This window comes from Lupinus angustifolius, chromosome LG20, assembly GCF_001865875.1.
Source record: "Lupinus angustifolius cultivar Tanjil chromosome LG20, LupAngTanjil_v1.0, whole genome shotgun sequence".
Lineage (NCBI taxonomy): Eukaryota > Viridiplantae > Streptophyta > Magnoliopsida > Fabales > Fabaceae > Lupinus > Lupinus angustifolius.
The window spans coordinates 44729-63899 of record NC_032028.1 but is presented as its reverse complement, the minus strand read 5'-3'; the positions used below and the strand labels follow the sequence as shown (position 1 = coordinate 63899).

Here is a 19171-nt window from a genome sequence, read left to right as displayed (position 1 = left end):
GTGTAACACAAAACACAATAATAATCAAATATCAAATATATATTTTTCTTTGAAACGGATATATCTATTATTAAAAAATATATAATTTTTACGAAAATAAAGAAATTTTGTAAAAAATATAAAATGAAAACTTCAAGGTTTGTAACTAATAAAAAATAATAATAAAAAATATTTCAATACAAAAGAAATAAAAATAATATTGTGAGATAATACTATAAAATAGAATAAGATAATACATGAACAATTCAATAAAGTTATCAAATTTAATAAATCGATAGATATCTAGATAAATTTATCAAATTTAATATAGATATCTATATAACTCTACCATTAAAAATTGTATTATCTATTAGTGTGGTGACAGACACAAAATATCTATCGATTTGTATTATTATTTTTTCTCATATATATATATATATATATATATACCCCTCTTCTTACTTTCTTGTTCTAACCAAATGGAGCAATAATTATAATTAAGCTAACTTGGTCCTCTAATAATGATAAGAGTGTCAGAGGAAGTTTTTTTGATGTTGGTCAAAGTTATTCTTTTTGGACAATAAAGCTATAAAATATAAATAGGAGAATGTATAAAATAATAATGATATATTGATAGGAAAAAATAAAAAATGTGAAAATTTCTTCGATAAAATTAGAGTATAAAAATTATGGGAGTTGGTATGACAACTGGTGGGACCCTGTGAACCTTTTTTGACATATTTGGTGATAGGCACTTATTCAACTCTCTTCATCTTTGCATCTAAATTCTGAAGCAACAACAAAGCTGAAGAGTGTTGGAAATGGAGAAGAGACAGATTTATGTCCCAACAGTTAAACTGGGTAGCCATGGCTTAGAGGTACCCTTCATGCTTTTCTCATTCATACAGCTAATATTGCATCCTTGGTATTAACTACTAAGTGTTTAGTAATCAGATTATTTACGATTGACTAATAACTTCACTCAGAGTAAAGGAAATAAGACAGTAAACAATTTAATTTTTTTAGTAGCTTCATTTTTCATCTTATATATGCTTGTTTTAATCAATTTATGCAGTTATTTTAATGTGTTGTGTACTATACATGTGAAAGTATATTTTAAATGAATGTTGAAGCCTTTTCTGCATTCACATATTATAACATCTTCTTTGTTGAATTCAGGTATCTCGGATGGGCTTTGGCTGTGGAGGACTATCTGGGATTTATAATGCCCCCCTCTCCCATGAAGATGGATGTTCAATTATTAAGAAAGTATTCAATGAGGGTGTTACCTTCTTTGATACATCAAATCTTTATGGACATAATCATCACAATGAAATCATGGTTGGAAAGGTACAAACTTATCCAATTAATTTATCTTTTTATTTTACTTGTAAATGCTGGAACTACTCTATCTTTTGTATCAATTGCATATTGCATTGTTGCATTGTTTGATTAGAGTATTTAAAAAGAAGACTTTAGCTGATAAGCTTTTGATTAGATAAGTCAATTGGAGTAGCTGATGACATAATAAGCTTGGAACCACTAGCTGAAAACAGAGGCTTAATATAGTTAAAATATGTATTATTTTTTTTATGTTATCAGGCTTTGAAAGAACTTCCTCGAGAAAAAGTCCAGTTGGCTACAAAATTTGGAGTGACGGTATCAGATGGGTTGGTTTTTGGTGTGAAAGGTACCCCTCAGTATGTGCGGGAGTGCTGCGAAGCTAGTCTTAAGCGCCTTCATGTCAACTATATTGATTTGTACTATCAACATAGAGTTGACACTTCAGTGCCAATTGAAGACACTGTAAGTTTTAATATTTTCCACCCTTTCAAACTCTACTCTAGTTTTAATATTTACCTCTTTAAGGGAAGATGGGGGAGCTCAAAAAGCTTGTTAGTGAAGGAAAGATAAAGTATATTGGGTTGTCAGAGGCTAATGCTGACACTATAAAGAGAGCATATGCGGTTCATCCTATAACTGCTTTGCAAATGGAGTATTCGCTATGGACCCGTGAGATTGAAGAAGAAATAATACCATTATGCAGGTATTTAAATAGAATAACTACCTCTGTTGTTTATACTGTCAATAACCATAATCATGCTTGTTTATACTGTCAATAACCATAAAGCATTGTGTACTTGCAGAGAGCTTGGGATTGGAATAGTGGCATATAGCCCTCTTGGTTGTGGCTTTTTTGCTGGGAAGGCAGTGGTAGAAACATTGCCTAGTCAAAGCTTGCTGGTATGCAGCTATCAAATAAGCAATCTTGCAAGAATCTGTGGCTATTCCTGAAGTGGTTGTATATTGAAATTTCATGTTTCTGTAACAGGCTATGCATCCCAGGTTCAGTGGAGAAAATTTGGAAAAGAACAAGCTCTTGTATAAACGAATTGATGATTTGGCTTCTAAGCATGTCTGCACTCCTTCTCAATTAGCCTTAGCATGGCTTCTCCATCAGGGAAATGACATAATCCCTATCCCGGGTAAGTACTGTACTGTACTGTCTCTATTACATGTAGGAAGACTTCTGTGTTCAACATTCTCACTAAATGAAGAAGGAAAAAACATCATATCAAAACCCTTTCTTTATAACTTACTTCATAATTAGATTATGTGTCTAGGTGCTTTATCATGCATATGATCTTTCTGATACCATAGGGACTACTAAGGTGAAGAACTTTGAGAACAACATTAGATCACTTGCTGTGAAGCTTACAGATGAAGATTTGAGGGAAATTTCTGACGCAGTTCCTGTTTATGAAGTTGCTGGGAACCGAGAATATGATACATTATCAAAATATGCTTGGAAGTTTGCAACTACCCCATCAAAGCAAGTATGAGTTGTAGAAGATAAACCAACATTTTCATCCTTTACACCCATTTCATCTAGAAAAGTATAACAGGAGTTGTTAGTGTAATAATGTTGATAATTGGTTAAAGGATGAATTTCCACATAGAAGCATTGGACTACTTCTGTAATAAATGTTTGTGTGCTTATATTGGACCATTATGCCAATCTCAATAGATGTTTATGACTAAGGTTAACGAGTTAAAAGATGAAATAAGATATTTTTCATTTCCTGCTATGTGCATGCCAACCATCAGGAGAAATGCTAGTCTAAGAGTTCGGTCCATGGCAGGTAAATCACAACAATTTTCATATGACACAACATGCGTGTTTGTATGTATATCTGGTAGTGGTTTCATGTTGAAATATCACATGGACTAATAATAATATGTAATGTATGATTTGGTTTAACCTTGCAGAAAGAGCAGCCAGACCCAATAAATTCTACAACCCCACCACTTGCACCACAAAATAACTTGGATTGGTCCTATTTTTTGGAGTTCGGAATATAAGTGATTGGCATGACCATGGCTATACATCTTTCGGTGCCTTAGTTTCTAATGCTATTGATATTTCCTGCAAAAGATTGATTGATGTTAGAAGAAACAGAGCTTAATAAAATTGATGTTTTCGCAATCCAAGGGAGTGAGTAAGTTTGATGATAATGTAATAGCCTAAATATGTGAGATGAGTAAGTTTGATGATGTTAATACTCAACTGACCTCGAGGTTTGCAGTGCTTGAGAATAGGCAGGTTGATGTAATAGCCTTCCCATCATCTAAAACCCATCCTACTTCACTAACACTCTTCTTACCATCCTTCCCTTCTTTAACTGTGCTCCACATTTTCTTAGGAAGTAGTATTGTATCCTTTGCTCCATCTCTTACACACTTCTTCACTTTCTCATCTATAAGCCTTTCAAATATCTCCTGGAGTTAAGCACAAAGGAAGTAGATATGACAATGAAACCATATATGACAAACACATACAAAACACATACAAGGGTAAGAACTAAGAAGAGATCCTTTCACTCACAGCATTGGGACTACCAAAGTCGGCCACAGATTTAGAACCCTCCCAGACACCAGTAACTTGTGAAGCCTCCAAGGGTGCAGTAGAAGCAAAGGCAGAATCACGGATAGCACAACCTCCAAGTTGTTCCCCATTTCTGAATGGTCCATACCACTGCTCACGAAAAACTTGAATACTTTGTAACACCAACTTTGTTTTATCTATTACATTAAGAAGCTGAATAATCCTAACCCGTGACTCGAAATCATGAGGACTAATCAAGCAGTATTCCAATTCTATTAAGTTATCCTTCTTTTGCCAGACAGCAACATAAGAACCACTTGATTGATAAGCAAAGGCAGAAATTGCATAGTTCATATTATCCCCTGCTATTTTCCTCTCATCTACGGTGTATCGGGTAGCAGCATCAGCCTCACATCCAACGGTGGGAAGTAATTGGATGGTCTTGTATTGAAGGATGTGATCCTTTGGTTGAGCAAGAGTAGGACATTGAGTCTGCCAATCAAATACTTTAACTTCCCACTCTCTGTATGCTTCAGGTACCACCGATTCTGGAAGTTCAATTGGTTTCCCTTCAATGCTAAACTCTGCTCCAAATCCATCCCATTCACCAGAGACTCTTTTGGCAAATTGCGACCACACTTCACTACTTCCGTCCTATATGAGATTGCAAGTTGACATTCAAGGTTATGAGCTATACAGGTTTTCATGAATATAGAAAGCAACAGCAGCAACAAATTATAGAATGAGAATGAGAAAATTGAAAATGACCCCTTTTTGATCTGGTTGGTTGAGCACATCTGTGAGGGTATGAATTTGCAGAGTATCTGTTTTGTTGGCATCTTCAGTGACTGCACAGATGAAAGGTCTCCTGTTTGAAGAATATGAGTATATATGTTACAACTAAAGAGAAGATGGAGTTAGTTAGTAAACTAAAAAGAGGGACAAGTGTGAATGAATATGATGATACCTCATCCTGAAAGTACAAGTAATGGGTTTGAGGTGCTGCATCCAGAAAATGAAAGGTTAATGATAGAAAGATGAGATTTTGAAGGATAAAAAGAGTAACAATAATAATAATAATAGGAAAGGAGTGAAGTACGTGTAAAAGGGTAGGAGAGGAAAGGGTGGAGAAAGGATGAGGTTGAAGAAGGGATGAAGAAGGAGAAGTCATGGCGGTAACATACAACGCACCCATATGTGATATGTGATGATATGTGATATGTGATGATATGTGATATCTCCAACTTCACCCTTCAACTTCAACTCTACAACATATCTCCCATTTAACACATTTTTGAATGGCTGCCAAAGAGGCCATAAAAGAATCTTTATTATTATTATTATTATGGTTATTTTTGCATTAAAACTTGACTTATACCAGATGTGTGTTCATAAATCTCTCCCTCTCTAGCTTCTTTGTCTCACTCACTCTTTATCCCATAATCCCATAATCCCACATACACTTTGTGAACAGACATCATTATTTCAATTTTCAACTAAACTCTCCTCTAACTATAGGACTATAGGATAATGATATTTTTCCACTTTGATTTTGCATTAAATGTGCACATGCCAATAAAAGAGGTGTTTTATTACAACTATTAAGACTTGTTAACCACACGGATATGATGAGCACGTGCAAATCCACAGGACCCCCACTCCATTACTTAATTACTTGTCCCACTATCACAATGTCTTCTAATTTTCCATTCTTTAATTGACAAATACAATATCATCACCACTTTTCATTACCAATTCTTACATGCTCTCTCATCCATACATATTTACATATTTACATACCCATCCCATGCACGTTAACATCCTACAACTGCAATCACCACAATACCCTTCACATCCATTCAACACTCATATTTACTTGCGGGGATAGCATGGGAACTTATAAGTTTCTTTATTCTTTATACAAGGGCAAGGAATCTATACCAATACCACTATATCAATTTCCAGAATATGGAAAGTGCCTTATATCAGTACTTTCCTCTTTTCTTCTTTTGCCACAAACAAGCCTCACCTAATTACATTGCACAAACATCCAAACATACTCTCAAAATGGTAGTTAGTACACCAACAACAAAAATATATGTGATAAAACAGTGAGTTTAGGATGTCAAATTATGAAATTGGCTATTTATTTTTAATAATAAATAAAGGGGGGGCATAGTATTGAAAGCAACCTATCAAATATTGAACTAAATAGATCTACTACTATTACTACAACTACTACAAATCTTATTTTTATTTTCTTGTAAGTTGTTGTTGTTGCTGCTGCTAATAACAGAAATGGGGAAAACAAGCAAATGGTTTAGAAACTTGTTGAAAGGGAAGAAAGAGAAGAAGGAAAAAGATGAAAGTGCAAGTGACATGAATTGTTCTTCAAATGGAACAGAAAATCCAAAGGAGAAAGAGAGAGGGAGTTTAAGGAGATCACCAGCCAAAGAGACAACACCAAGAGGTTCCTTAACAAATTTGGTAGAATCATCAAATGTCACAGTTTCATCACAGAATGAGCATACCATGGCGCATGGAACACCTGTTACAACAATTCAAGAGGCTGCTGCCATTAAAATTCAGTCCATCTTTCGCTCTCACTTGGTATCTCACTTAAACTATACTGTATTTTACAATCACTTTTAAAAACATTACTTCTTACCTTCAATTTATGATTTATATTTTCATGTTAATCTTATACAAATTTTATGTCTACCATATCCATATAATAGTCCAATAATTATAAAATTTTCCCATATTCCTGTGTTCATATCCTTTTTACATATAGTATTTGTGCTTCCTAGCACTTTAGAGGAAACTATTTTTATCTTTTCATTCTCAGAGGAATGGTATATGAATGTGATTTTATGGTTATGTGTTATACATGTCAATGTTTGCGTGACAGGCAAGAAAAGCATTGTGTGCTCTTAGGGGATTAGTCAAGTTGCAAGCACTAGTAAGGGGTCACTTGGTGAGAAAACAAGCCAAGGCAACACTAAGATGCATGCAGGCTTTGGTGACAGCACAAGCCAGAGCTCGTGCTCAACGGATCCGAATTGGATTACAAAGAAAACAGGATCAAAAGCAGTCAACCTATACAAATACCTCAGCATATGATTTATTCAGGCATATCTGTGATGTAATGTTCCATAATTTTTGCCAAATATATTTTAATAGTAGAAATTTTTACTGAAATATTCGTATTGATGTATTATGTAGGGAAGTATTATTTAAGGAATGAAAGGCATTGTTTATTTCTAGAATTTTTGTAGGGTAAGAATATGCCAAGTCTCATTTCGAATTGATTGGTGAATCATTTTGTTAAAGAGATACTAACATTAACGAACGTTGTACTACGTTCCGTTCATCCCAAGAAATTCTTATTGTGTGAATAAAAAGTCAGGAGTTTTTATATACTGGATTTGAAATGAAAAGAGAGAAAAAAAAGAATGGTGTTCTCTTGCTATTATTGATATAAAATGTTTGTTTTGTTCTTCTAGGAAATGGACAGAGGCTTGGAAGACAAAATCAAGATGGTGGAAATGGATGTTTGTGAATCAAAAGGTAAGTCCAGAAGCAGAATCACCAATGCATATCATCAGGATCAATATGAGCATGGATTTTCCACATATTATTCAAACAATAGTCCACACTCAAAGGAAGAGAACTACAAGGTATCACCAGCTCCTTCAGATTTAACAGGACTGAGTGCAAGAGCTTGCAGTGGCCACTTCGAGGAGTGTTTCAGCACAGCACATAGCAGCCCTCAAGGCCAATACTATGCTGTGTCTAAAGATAATGAAGATTCATTGCAGCCTTTTGCTTTTCCTAAGCCACCATATACAGAATCTATCATGTCCTATGACTACCCTTTGTTCCCAAATTACATGGCTAATACTGAATCCTCAAGGGCCAAAGTCAGATCACAAAGTGCACCAAAACAAAGGCCAGATTCATTTGAGAGGCAACTGAGCCGGGGAAGATTTTCAATAGAAGGAAGAAATGTGCCTAGGCCAGTGAGGATGCAGAGGTCATCTTCACATGTGAGTGTCACTGCACAGAATTATCAGGATCCATGGTCAATCAAACTTAACAAATCAACAGTTTCACACAAAGATAGTGAGTGTGGCTCTACAAGTACAGTGATCACAACAAAAATAATAAATTCTCCTTTCACAATGTCTTTGCAAGGGATTTGAAGTCCAAAATTTGTAGACTTTCTTCTTCTATTAATTGCCACCTTTGTGGATTAGTATTACTACGTGAGAAGACATTGTGACGTTTTATAAATAAATTTCATCAAACAAACAACTCCTTTACTAAGGAGGGTTTTCTTTTCTATTTTTTATTACACTTATCCTATGAGATGAGTTAATCTCCCTACCCCAATATGGGAGAGGATGCTCATCCCTATCCTATCTCCCAAAGTAGATAAGTGAAGACTTCACCAATTCAAGCCCAGACAGGTCTATGCCATTTTTTGAGTTACAAACAACTTCATATATATATATATATATATATATATATATATATATATCCTCAACCCTGTATATATATATATATATATATATATATATATATATATATATATATATATATATATATATATATATATATATATATATATATATATATATATATATATATATATATATATATATATATCCTCAACCCTGATGACAAGAACGATCTCTTCACTACTATACCCATTAATAACCCTCCCAAGTTCCATGTACGTAATATATATAATATATATCTCACTTTCATATTCATTACTATTCTACCTCCAACTAATTTAACTTTCTTATTCCTTTCTCTCTCAATATGCATGTAATAGGAATTCTTCCCATAGACCACTCAAGACCAGCAGTCCTACTTCCGCGGCCATATTTGTAGTTGTGGTTGATGAAGGAGAAGGAAACTATGAAGTGGTGGGTCTAAGAGAGGAAGAGGTGGAAGAAGAAGTGACAAGGTACAGTGCTAGATTATCAGAAGGTGACTTTCTTGTAATACCAGCAGGCCATCCACTTTCAAATCTAAGCTTGCTTGGTTTTGGCATCAATGCTCACCAAAACCAGATGAACTTCCTTGCAGGTTTCAATACCATATGACTATATACATTTATGACATTATTGATATAGATTAATACTAATGTTGTTGTTGAAAATTGAAAGGTTTGGAGGATAATGTGATAAGAAGTTAGATAGAGAAGTGAAGGAGCTTACAAGGAAAGATAAACATATGTATATCACTCTAGTACTCAACTGTTTCCTTTTCATATTCATAACTAGTTTGCCAAAACCCCAATGCTTAGTTATTAATTAACTTGGGGGTAGCTTTAATTTCAATGTTTAGTGAAGAAGCATCAACCAATAAGACAAATTTGAGTACATTGACTCCCTTAATAACTTACTATAAACTTCAAGAGTGAATAGAACAATATGAACTTTATTTTCTAATTTCCATCATGAAGAAAAATAATACAATCTCTTACAAATAAATACAAATCCTCCATATAAGTGACACATATGACGAATATATCATTACTCCAAAATAAATAGCTTATGATTTGTTAAATATTTCGCCAATAGGGTGTAAGAAATAATAAAAAATAAAACAAACACTAACTAGCCACCCGGCAACATAAAAGGTAGTCTATCAGTCAACTTTGTTATTTGTTCAATAATTTGTATAACAAAATTTCACAACTTCTTTGTTGAAAAAAGAAAGAGGATGCCATAATTTCTCTCTCTCTCTTTTTTAAATGAAGAAAAGAAGTTCTCAAGTTTGGATATACACCATACAAATACACACACAGCAGTAGCAGTAGCAGCTGCAGCCTAGTAGTATTGGAGAACAGAAAATCCGAATGCTATAAATAAGAGAAGAGAATATGGGAAATAGTAAGATGGCATGGCAGATGATGGAGTGATATCAGAGCGGGCACTTGATGGAATGCCAGAATCCAGTGGTGGAGTCAAAAGAGGAGTTGTGTTGTCAGAGTTTGGTGCCAGAGAAGGATAATTCTGTGAGGGGAAGACAGTTGAAGAAGAAGAAGAAGAAGAAGTTGCTGCTGCTCAAACAAAAATGTAAGACCCAGCATATGATCATATTAGTATCACACTCTTACCATTTAAAATTAAACTATTGATATATGTAATGTATATATACATTAGAATCAAACAACCTTGAGGACTAGCAGTTGGAGTAAATCCAATGGGAGCAGCAGATAAAGGTGAAGGAGATGCTCCAAGAGACCCTGGTCCTGCCAATATATAATATCCAAGTCCTTCAAAAGATTAGTTTTTTATTACAAGAACACAAGGGAATTCAATCCATATTTTCATAGTTACAAAAGTTCAGTAGAAACACCCCACAACAAAACAGAAAAAAACATTAACAGGATATACAAAAGATTTAAGTAGTTCATATGGAAGTTTTTCATTTGAGCATTATTACCTGGAGCAGGAAGTGGTGAACCTGAGGCTGAAATTTAAAAAAAAAATATTTGCAAAAAGTTAACATGTTAGCCTCAATAATAAAGGAACTAAAAAAGAATAAGAAATTAGAAATATTAACCTTTGCATTGAAGTGGAACACCGGGCATGTTACAAGCATTCGGGAGAGAAATGGCTATGGTTGGTATTTTGAATGGAACGGTGGCAGTGAGTAGGAGACACAGACAGTCCACACCATCAGTTGTGAGGGACTTAAGGGCACTGCAACACTCTGTTGTTGGTGAGGTTCCATTTCCACTACTACTTGTTATGAAATTCACACAAGGTGTAAATAATCTATTAACCATTCCTGTGTTACATGGGGTGCTTATTTGTTGTGCATAGCTTGCTGCTCCACCCACTACCACAACCATGGCTAATACTACACCCACAAAACTTGTCATGTTTTACTGTTATTTAATATTACCCAACAGGAACTCCTACAATAAACAAAACTCGTGGATACCTCGTACGGTTTAATTAAAAAGTAAAAAAATGAATTTGTGTTTGGGATTTTGATGGTTTAGTGAGAGAGGATAAGTGAATTTATACAAGTAAATTGAAGGGAATGAAGATTAGGAAGCACCAAAGTTGGTATAGAAGCTCAACTACCTTAACCAATAAAGGTTAAATGTTTCATTTTAAGCTCACCATGCAGTAACCAAAAAGTCCAACCCTGATATGTGTTATGATCACAATTCATACATAGATGGCTATTATCTCAAATTAATTAGCCTACCTCATCATCTCAACCAAGTGTCACAAAAATGAAGAATGAATCAGCAATTGTAGAATGGGCTATATTTGGGCTTAATTTGTAACTCAAACGGATACACTCGACATATTGGGCTATACAGTGTTAGACATTAATTTGTAGAACAAAGGGATAGGATGAGTATTCCTATATTCCTATATTGTAGTATTTTCATTCTACCTGATTTCCTTGTCATCTTCTAAGACATTTCCACTTCCTTCATTTTACGTGCCCTCACTGCTATTTGACAAGATATTCAATCCACAAGAGTAAGAAAGGGATATGCATGGCAATATGGCATGGCCATGGGGTGGATGTTACAGTCAGTGTGCACATGGGTGGGTCACCCCATGGCATGCTTTGTCACTCTCCACTCTTTCATTCATTCACTTAATCGCATTAACAAGTGGGGTCATATATTAAACATTTCGAGCCACCTTGGTCTGGTCCAAGACACACAATCACACACGCATTATAATAATAATAATAATAATTTGACTCACCAATGAATTCAACTCTTCTGATTATCACATTATATATATATATATATATATATATATATATAACAAATCTTACAAACATATATATATTTACCATGCATGCTGTTCTGATCTGCTATTGCTAATTAAGGAACTTGAGTTTGTATTATGATAGTTAATCTACTAATATTCATTGCCATACGAAATATGTAGGTATCCTAATTAATAGGAAATGGCAGCTGTAGAAACATGATAAGCCATATAAATCCCAACTGGGGCTTGCCAAGTTGCAATATGGCACTTTCTGCTTACATGTGCTAACCACAAATTGTCCAAATTATTGTGCACTATCACATCAGAAGTAATAAAAATACTACCAACACTGAATGATATGTTCTTTGATCTGTCAATTTCGTTGTACTTGATTATATCTTTCCATCTTAATAGATTATGATGCATTGAATTTCAACTTTTGTAGCATCTTTATATTTATATATTATATATGCATTTCCTTCCTCATACAATTATAGATAATCAACTTTATCTTTTAAAGATTAAGTGCACAATTCAGTCTCTTGGTTTTTAAGAACCAATGAGCAACTTATTTCATATATTTCTGAAGGACAAAGTCAGATACAATTTTTTTTTTGTCTTTATATTTTTTTATTGGCTTATATGGTGTTTTGTGAGATCTAGGTTTGCTATTGCCAGTTGACATTCTAGGAAAATCCTTGTTTAGGACAGAAGTGATACCAACACTTAAAAAGCTTTCAGAAATGAGGGACTCAAAGCGGTTTGAGTCTATATGATCAAAGTTTATTATAATAACAAAAGACTCCACTCGGCCATATATGTTCCCCATTCACAATTAAGAAAAAGGAACAAATGTTCACGTTCACACCGCATAGTTTCTGATATTTGTTTCTTGTGAATTTGTGTTTTATTTAAGATGCCCCACGTAATAAAATATATTAGCAAATACACATACAATTATGAAATCGAGGATGTCATTGGATCAATACATGTAGCTATTTGTTACATGCATGAACCGTTGCACTTTGATAATTGGAAGTGGTTGTTGCCTTTATAATAATACTGCTTAGCTAATAAGACTAGCTTGTAATAATGATTATGGACAGAGAGATCAATCATAATAGATTTGGAGTTTTGTGTTTAATTATATATGACTTATCTGAATAATAGATTAATCTATTTCATGGTCTTGTATTAGAGTGTGTTAATAAGATAATAATGAATAGTTCACATCATCTCACTAAAAGTAGGTAGGTTAGTAGTTAGTGAGTGGTAAAGGATTGATAAGAGAAATAGAAGTGAGGAGTGGTTGGGTGGAAAGGGGAGAAAGAATCCACATTTGGAAGGTAAGTGCCATGTGGGTTGCCATGTGAAGAGCATTAAATTTTTGAATAAGGGCTGCCTCCAAACAAGGTCCCATGTGACAAATCGTTGACCCATGAAGTCATAACAATTGGATATAGAGTTACCGCATATCTAGGGAAAATTCTGCGGGAGAAAGTTAGAGATAACTAATAGTCTATATGTATTTGGTAATCTGAATTCTATTTAAGATGCAACACAGTTATGCCATGTGATTACTAATAAATTAATAACAAACAAGGATTAGATTCATATATATTGTAGTTTATATATGGGACGACAAACAAGGAACGGCGCAAAAAACAGCATAATAAAGAAACTGCTTGGGTTTCTTAAATAAATAATGTTGTGTTGACAAATGTTGCGGATGCATGTCATTATCATTATCAAAGGTGGTAATTTCCCAAAAAGAACATACCATTATCAACTATAACTTTTAATTTAAAGCTTAAGAAGTTTAGGATAACTTCTCCTATTTATTTTTTTCTTTTATCCTCTTGTTAGTTGGACTGTTTCGTTGTTTATAAAAGCTTTGTTTTATCTATTAGCATAATTGATAGCAGAAAAGCTGCCATGTATGTTGTTGTTCTTATTACAAGTTTTGTGATGGTAGTGTAGTGTGGTATCTGTCTCTAGTCATGTGTTGTGACTCCCAAACATTACTAAGACACGCACTTCTCTGGTCATTGTAATTGCAGTATACCTACCCGACAAACTAACTAACTAGCCTGTGTTTGGGATGAGTGAAAATGGTGCTAGTGTAGATTTACATTGTTTGTGGACCTATACCTATACCTATACCTATACCTATAGCTGATAATGAAGGAAGGAAGGAATGTACAGTTTTTAATTATATCTCCAAGAAGGACAATACTGCTAGCCTCTTCAACTTGTTGGTCCTTACTAATAACAGGGATGTTCTCCTATTACTGAGCTTCTATAAGCAAACATGTTTTATTCTTATGTCATACTCCCTTTATTATGTATCTCTTTTCATCAGCTTGAAACAGAACCCATGATGCGGATTTGATTGTAATAATTAACATGTATAAGATTTGTCTTGATTCTCAATCACCAATTATCCACAAAGCTAACCAATTACTGTAGAACCTACCAAGCCATATGAATTTGGATCCTCGAGTTGGACTCGAAAAACTTGGTTCAAGTATGTTGAACGGAGTCTAGTTTCAAAGTCCCTTAGGCATAGGTTACTGTCATATTTAGTCCTCAAAGTGCTGCTATACCTAATCTATGCAATTATTGTGGTGAAGTTAGCCACTGAATCATGATTTATCTCATATCATGAACCTAACCAACTTTATTTTTGTGGTTTAAAAAATAATGATCAGTAAGTGCCTTCATAATTATCAAATCACTAATCCTCTACGAAAGAGGACCCCCCGCCCTTGCATTCACTATATATTAGTTTCATTTCAATATCAACATCAATCAATATGCATGTAGTACTATAATTCTTGTATGTAATTAATGACTTAAGAGGCTAAGAGCAAGTAATGAATTGGGTGCCATGCATGCATCTATTTCTAGATCATTTTTACAGGTTGATAACCATATAGCAGTTGCTAATATCATTGCATATATGCTTACAGTGCAAATTTAATTTATTGGCCAAGGCAAAAACGGTCCTAGTATTTTTCCCTTGTTGGGAGAAAAGTAGCATGGGTAAATATATTGTTGTCATATTCACCTGTCACACATTACAAAATAGTAGGGTTTTGTTTATTAAAAAAATAAGTGAGGTGAGGTTGTCAATCATGGACAACCTTTAAGAAAAAGGCGCAGTCCCTTACCCCACTTATTTGATGTGTTGGGTACATTGTTTTAAGGGGCCAGGATTGAAATATTAAATGGTAGAAAGGACCCAATCAAAGGGTCCCTCCGACCACCCTTGTCACTTTTTCCACTGCCCATGTCCCTTAGCACATGGAGGAAATTATGGCATTTTCCCATTCCTTAAGTCTTTCTCATTCTCAATCTCTCTCATCTCTCAAACACCATAAAAGCCCCCTCATTCAACAACATACACTTACTTCCTACTTCTTCAACCAACAATATACAATAATAATACCACCACCCCACTTCTATAAAATAAAAGTTAAACCATCCATTCTTTACAAAACTTTGTCATCAACACGCCAACCCTTTTACATGTTTTAAGGAGAAAGAAAGGTCCTCAATCCTCATCCTTAAATATTAATAATTAAAAAAACAAACTTTGTTTGAAAGAGTGATAAAGGGGGATGGAGATTGAATCAGCCAAGTGTGATTGTTGTGGATTGAAAGAGGATTGCACACAAGATTACATAAATGAAGTGAAGGCCAAATTTGATGGAAAATGGTTATGTGGGTTGTGCTCAGAAGCAGTGATAGATGAAGTGAGTAGAGGGAAAAAAGCATCAGGAATGGATGAAGCAGTGAAAGCACACATGTCATTCTGTGGAAAGTTCAAATCAAATCCTGCAGTTAGAGTTGCTGATGGTATGAGACAGATGCTAAGGAGAAGATCAGGTGATTTATCTTCATCATCTCAATCTTCATCAAACAATAAGTACACAACAAGGTCAACCACCACTTCTCAACTTGGTGATTCTTCAACTTTCTCATTCTACTGAAAACTTATCATGAATGAGGGTGCAGAGTATTATACTCTGCTTTTTGCTTTTTCATCTTTTCATGTACAGTTAGTGTGTTATTTGACTTATTTCAGATGAGAGGAGAGGGCCTTCTCTTTTCTTCTCTTTTTCTTTTTTATTCCTAATTCAGTAATTCCTACCTTATGTCATATTTTCTTTTCTTCACCTAAGTCTTTTAATCAACTTTGTTGTGCATGAACAAGATTCCTAAACACAGTGACTCATTCATTTATGCTGCTTCAATCGGATAAAACAAAAAGCAGTTTGAATGGTTCTGAGTATATTCCAATCATGAATAAACTCACTCATCCCCCCTATTAATATTGTTGTTTTAACTCTTTTTCTTTCTGAGGCAGGCAAGGCAACCATGCTAATATATTTTTAAATGACCTTCTTTCCTTATTCCATACATACAATGATACAAACCAATATGTATTTAACGTCATTTCAACAAGACATAAAGGAAGACCAACTTAGTATCATGTTTGCTACTTTTTTAATTAAGCACCCTGATCCTGGTTAAAAACTTGGATTGATTTTCTGTGACAATTTATAACAAATAAGTGAGTCAATCCATTAGTTAAGGGTGGAAAAGGATACAAATCAAAATAAACAAGTTAAAAGGAAATAAACTCTCCTATAAATAAGTTCATCTTAATATAACACTTCCACCAAGAATCCATTTCACTCTATTTAAAGGGAGAACAAGATAAGAATGAGTTTAATCAGTATAGTTTTGTTGGATTTCATAAAATGTAACCAATTTTTATAAGATAATCTATTCAATAAAATGAATGGAGATTTTATAGGCTAAATTTCTCTCTTGGTGATGTTTTGCCAAATATCTAAATGAGTTAGTATAGTAATTAATAAGAAATTAAATAAAGTGTATTATTTATTATTAGGCAATTTTATTTGATATGTAAAAAGGTGTAGAAATTTTTTGGTACACAGTATTTGAGTTCCAAAAAAAGCTAGCTATGTCTAATAAGGTTGTTGAACATAGTTAATATATAGATCAATAGGTGTTTAAGGACATCAAATATTCCATCGTTATTACTTGCATGCAATAAAATTACACCGGGTAAAGCCACTTCAATATCTCACCTCTGATCTTAATTAATTTATATATTTTTTTGAGTATAAATCTATGCATTAAACGCTTCATTATTTACTATTTATTTAAATTAATTTTTTTTAAAATCAATAACAATTAAATATCAATTATAAATAATGCACTGATAGTGTATAAAACTCATACAATATTGTTACTTACATCTTTCTCTCATATCTTTTTATATTGTATTACTTATTTTATTTTGATGAATTAATAAGTAATATTCAAAAGTAAGACAGATGACATATAAAGAAGTTTACTATGGGAATGGACTCCTTGTGAAGATAAATTAAAACTTGCCTGCCTCATATATGTCACATTATCTCCTTGGAATATATTATTCCCTTATTATATTGTATGAGTTGAGTAAAGACCGTTGGGTTCAAATTTGAAAAGCGGCATCTTTGTAGTAACAAACATACATTATGTAGTCTAAATCAAAGAAACAAAAAAGAGTGCAGATCAGAAAAAGAAGATAGTATGAGAAGTAGCATGGTTGTAGAATACGAAGAAGATAGTATGAGAAGTAGCATAGTTAGCAGATCCAAATCTAGTAGCACAGGCAGCAACAAAGAAGAAGCAGAAGATTATGATGATGTTGATGATGTTGATGATGTTGGTGACAATAGCTGTTACTACCCAGGTTGCAAGAAAAATGTGAATTGCAAATGTCAAATTTGTTTGGATAGTATAAATGCCACCCTTGACCTCATTCCTCTCACTATGCTCTCTTCTTCCAAACCCATTCATCGTAATCTTCATTCCTCTCCTATCTCCTTTCATCCTTCTCTTCTCAACACACCCACTTCCACTCCTTCCCACATCACACCATTATTCACAAACACCAATGCCAAAAAAGCCTCTTCTTTTTATCGTATCAACTTCTTCTTCTCCTTGCTTCTCGCTTTGGGTTTCCTTCTATCCGCAGATATTGCTTTTCCATGGGTTGCTTCTAGGATTTTTCAACCTGCTTTATCACCCCATGTAGTCAAAAGCATTGCTCACAAATGTTGGCATGTGCATGATTGGAATGCAAAGTTGAGGTCTTTTCAGAAAGACTTGATGGATATTGCTGATTTGAAGAATTGCACCTATTCTGCTCCCACATGTGAAATCATCCAGGTATTATTCATTCATTCCATTGTCATTAACAAAGTGATGTAATTCATTAGCAAAAGAAGAAGAAAATAATAAGACGGTGTGTATTATTCATTCATTTAAGGTTTACATTTTCATTGAAAGAGAAAAAGAAAAAAAACTTTACTCTTATATATTTACCCATTCATTAAAAGTTTACAATTTTATTGATTACTTAAAGAGAGAGTGAACAAAAGGAACTTGCATATAGGATGGTCTGTTATTGAATTCAAGATGCACATTGTACAAATCAGCAATAGAGGAGGTTACAATTTGGGGATGGCCTCTGCAAACAGCAGGGTTGCTCACAAATGGGTTCTCTTTTCGATCATTGACTATCTTATCTGGAAGAGTCACTGAGGTAATTAATTTCATTCATTTAACACTATCTATGCTTTCCGTTGTTTACTAACTTGAAGTCATTGTCTCTTATTATTTTTATATTTTCAAAAGTGGAATGCTGGACAAGTTGGTTATTTGATTCGAAAGGCTAATAGCTCATGGGTTCAATCAAAGTTGGGTGCCTCAGTAGTGCAATTAGACCCCAATACTTGGGTTCTTGAATATCAAAGGAGCTCCATTTGTAATAGCACAACATTGTATGCATCAGCATTTGAGTTCCTAAAATATAGGACTTCAAGAATTGTTAGCAGATTGAAGAAATGTTTCTGGCGGTTTGCTGCTGCATTTGAAGATAAACAGTTCAAAAGGTTCACAACTACTAACAATGGGGTTAAAATTCCTACTTGAATTGTAGATTTTGGACTTGACTCATTCTCAATCAGCATTAATCATGTTCTCATTTCTTGTGAGAAAAAACTCCTATTTTCTTATGTTTAATGTTCTCTATTTTGGATTTATCTTTTACTAGTTCTGATATGGTTGTTCATGACTTATTCTAACTTGCCAAGTCATGCGGTTTGAATTTTGAGCATATATATGCAGACAAGCTGGGCCTCATGGCCGATCTCATTCCTACTACTTTTTCTAGTAATAATAATTATATATTTGATTCATCAGTTTCAACATATGGAACCAGAAGCCACTAGCTCAGTCATTACTCCTTTACTTAATAACACAACAATCATTACTCCTTTACTTAATAACACAGCAATCATTACTCCTTTACTTAATAATAACACAACAATCAAGGGCAGAAGGAGGAGTTTATGTATAATATAACCTTAACTCTCTTCTCAGGATGAAAATCAGGTGTCACATTTTCTTATCCCTTTCCCTGATCAATAGCATAATTATAAATTACTAA

The 19171-nt window shown here is 33.9% G+C and overlaps 7 protein-coding genes across 10 annotated transcripts; 5 read left to right on the top strand and 2 right to left on the bottom strand.

Moving 5' to 3' along the window:
- LOC109335800 (perakine reductase-like) lies at nucleotides 764–3008 on the top strand. Of its 2 annotated transcripts, XM_019571984.1 has the most exons (8): nucleotides 764–857; nucleotides 1159–1329; nucleotides 1582–1785; nucleotides 1854–2026; nucleotides 2127–2223; nucleotides 2312–2465; nucleotides 2641–2841; nucleotides 2875–3008. In XM_019571984.1, the coding sequence occupies exons 1-7, from the start codon at nucleotides 801–803 to the stop codon at nucleotides 2820–2822; spliced, it is 1038 nt and encodes a 345-aa protein (XP_019427529.1). In that variant the 5' UTR covers nucleotides 764–800; the 3' UTR covers nucleotides 2823–2841; nucleotides 2875–3008. The 2 variants fall into 2 exon arrangements, with proteins under 2 accessions (XP_019427529.1, XP_019427528.1); XM_019571983.1 differs by having other exon boundaries at nucleotides 2641–3008.
- LOC109335798 lies at nucleotides 3080–19170 on the bottom strand. Of its 3 annotated transcripts, none has more exons than XM_019571980.1 (6): nucleotides 4965–5156; nucleotides 4833–4867; nucleotides 4634–4733; nucleotides 3866–4519; nucleotides 3553–3756; nucleotides 3080–3406 (listed from the first exon to the last, which is right to left on the bottom strand). In XM_019571980.1, exons 1-6 carry the CDS (start codon nucleotides 5058–5060, stop codon nucleotides 3362–3364), a joined length of 1134 nt encoding a protein of 377 aa, XP_019427525.1. In that variant the 5' UTR covers nucleotides 5061–5156; the 3' UTR covers nucleotides 3080–3361. The 3 variants fall into 3 exon arrangements, with proteins under 3 accessions (XP_019427525.1, XP_019427523.1, XP_019427526.1); XM_019571978.1 differs by having other exon boundaries at nucleotides 3081–3406; nucleotides 3553–3759; nucleotides 4965–5155; XM_019571981.1 differs by lacking the exons at nucleotides 4634–4733; nucleotides 4833–4867; nucleotides 4965–5156 and adding an exon at nucleotides 19124–19170 and having other exon boundaries at nucleotides 3085–3406; nucleotides 3553–3759; nucleotides 3866–4511.
- On the top strand, nucleotides 5916–8323 carry LOC109335797 (protein IQ-DOMAIN 14-like). The gene is made up of 3 exons (XM_019571977.1): nucleotides 5916–6475; nucleotides 6777–7010; nucleotides 7372–8323. Exons 1-3 carry the CDS (start codon nucleotides 6164–6166, stop codon nucleotides 8068–8070), a joined length of 1245 nt encoding a protein of 414 aa, XP_019427522.1. The 5' UTR covers nucleotides 5916–6163; the 3' UTR covers nucleotides 8071–8323.
- LOC109335805 (conglutin beta 3-like) lies at nucleotides 8536–9143 on the top strand. The gene is made up of 3 exons (XM_019571989.1): nucleotides 8536–8603; nucleotides 8709–8965; nucleotides 9046–9143. The coding sequence occupies exons 1-3, from the start codon at nucleotides 8548–8550 to the stop codon at nucleotides 9072–9074; spliced, it is 342 nt and encodes a 113-aa protein (XP_019427534.1). The 5' UTR covers nucleotides 8536–8547; the 3' UTR covers nucleotides 9075–9143.
- Nucleotides 9328–11029, bottom strand: LOC109335806 (non-specific lipid-transfer protein-like protein At2g13820). Its single transcript, XM_019571990.1, has 4 exons — nucleotides 10451–11029; nucleotides 10331–10357; nucleotides 10056–10136; nucleotides 9328–9941 (listed from the first exon to the last, which is right to left on the bottom strand). The coding sequence occupies exons 1-4, from the start codon at nucleotides 10770–10772 to the stop codon at nucleotides 9712–9714; spliced, it is 660 nt and encodes a 219-aa protein (XP_019427535.1). The 5' UTR covers nucleotides 10773–11029; the 3' UTR covers nucleotides 9328–9711.
- On the top strand, nucleotides 15026–15864 carry LOC109335804. Its single transcript, XM_019571988.1, has one exon. The coding sequence runs from the start codon at nucleotides 15258–15260 to the stop codon at nucleotides 15627–15629; it is 372 nt and encodes a 123-aa protein (XP_019427533.1). The 5' UTR covers nucleotides 15026–15257; the 3' UTR covers nucleotides 15630–15864.
- LOC109335799 lies at nucleotides 17130–18764 on the top strand. Its single transcript, XM_019571982.1, has 3 exons — nucleotides 17130–17889; nucleotides 18116–18265; nucleotides 18358–18764. The coding sequence occupies exons 1-3, from the start codon at nucleotides 17248–17250 to the stop codon at nucleotides 18652–18654; spliced, it is 1089 nt and encodes a 362-aa protein (XP_019427527.1). The 5' UTR covers nucleotides 17130–17247; the 3' UTR covers nucleotides 18655–18764.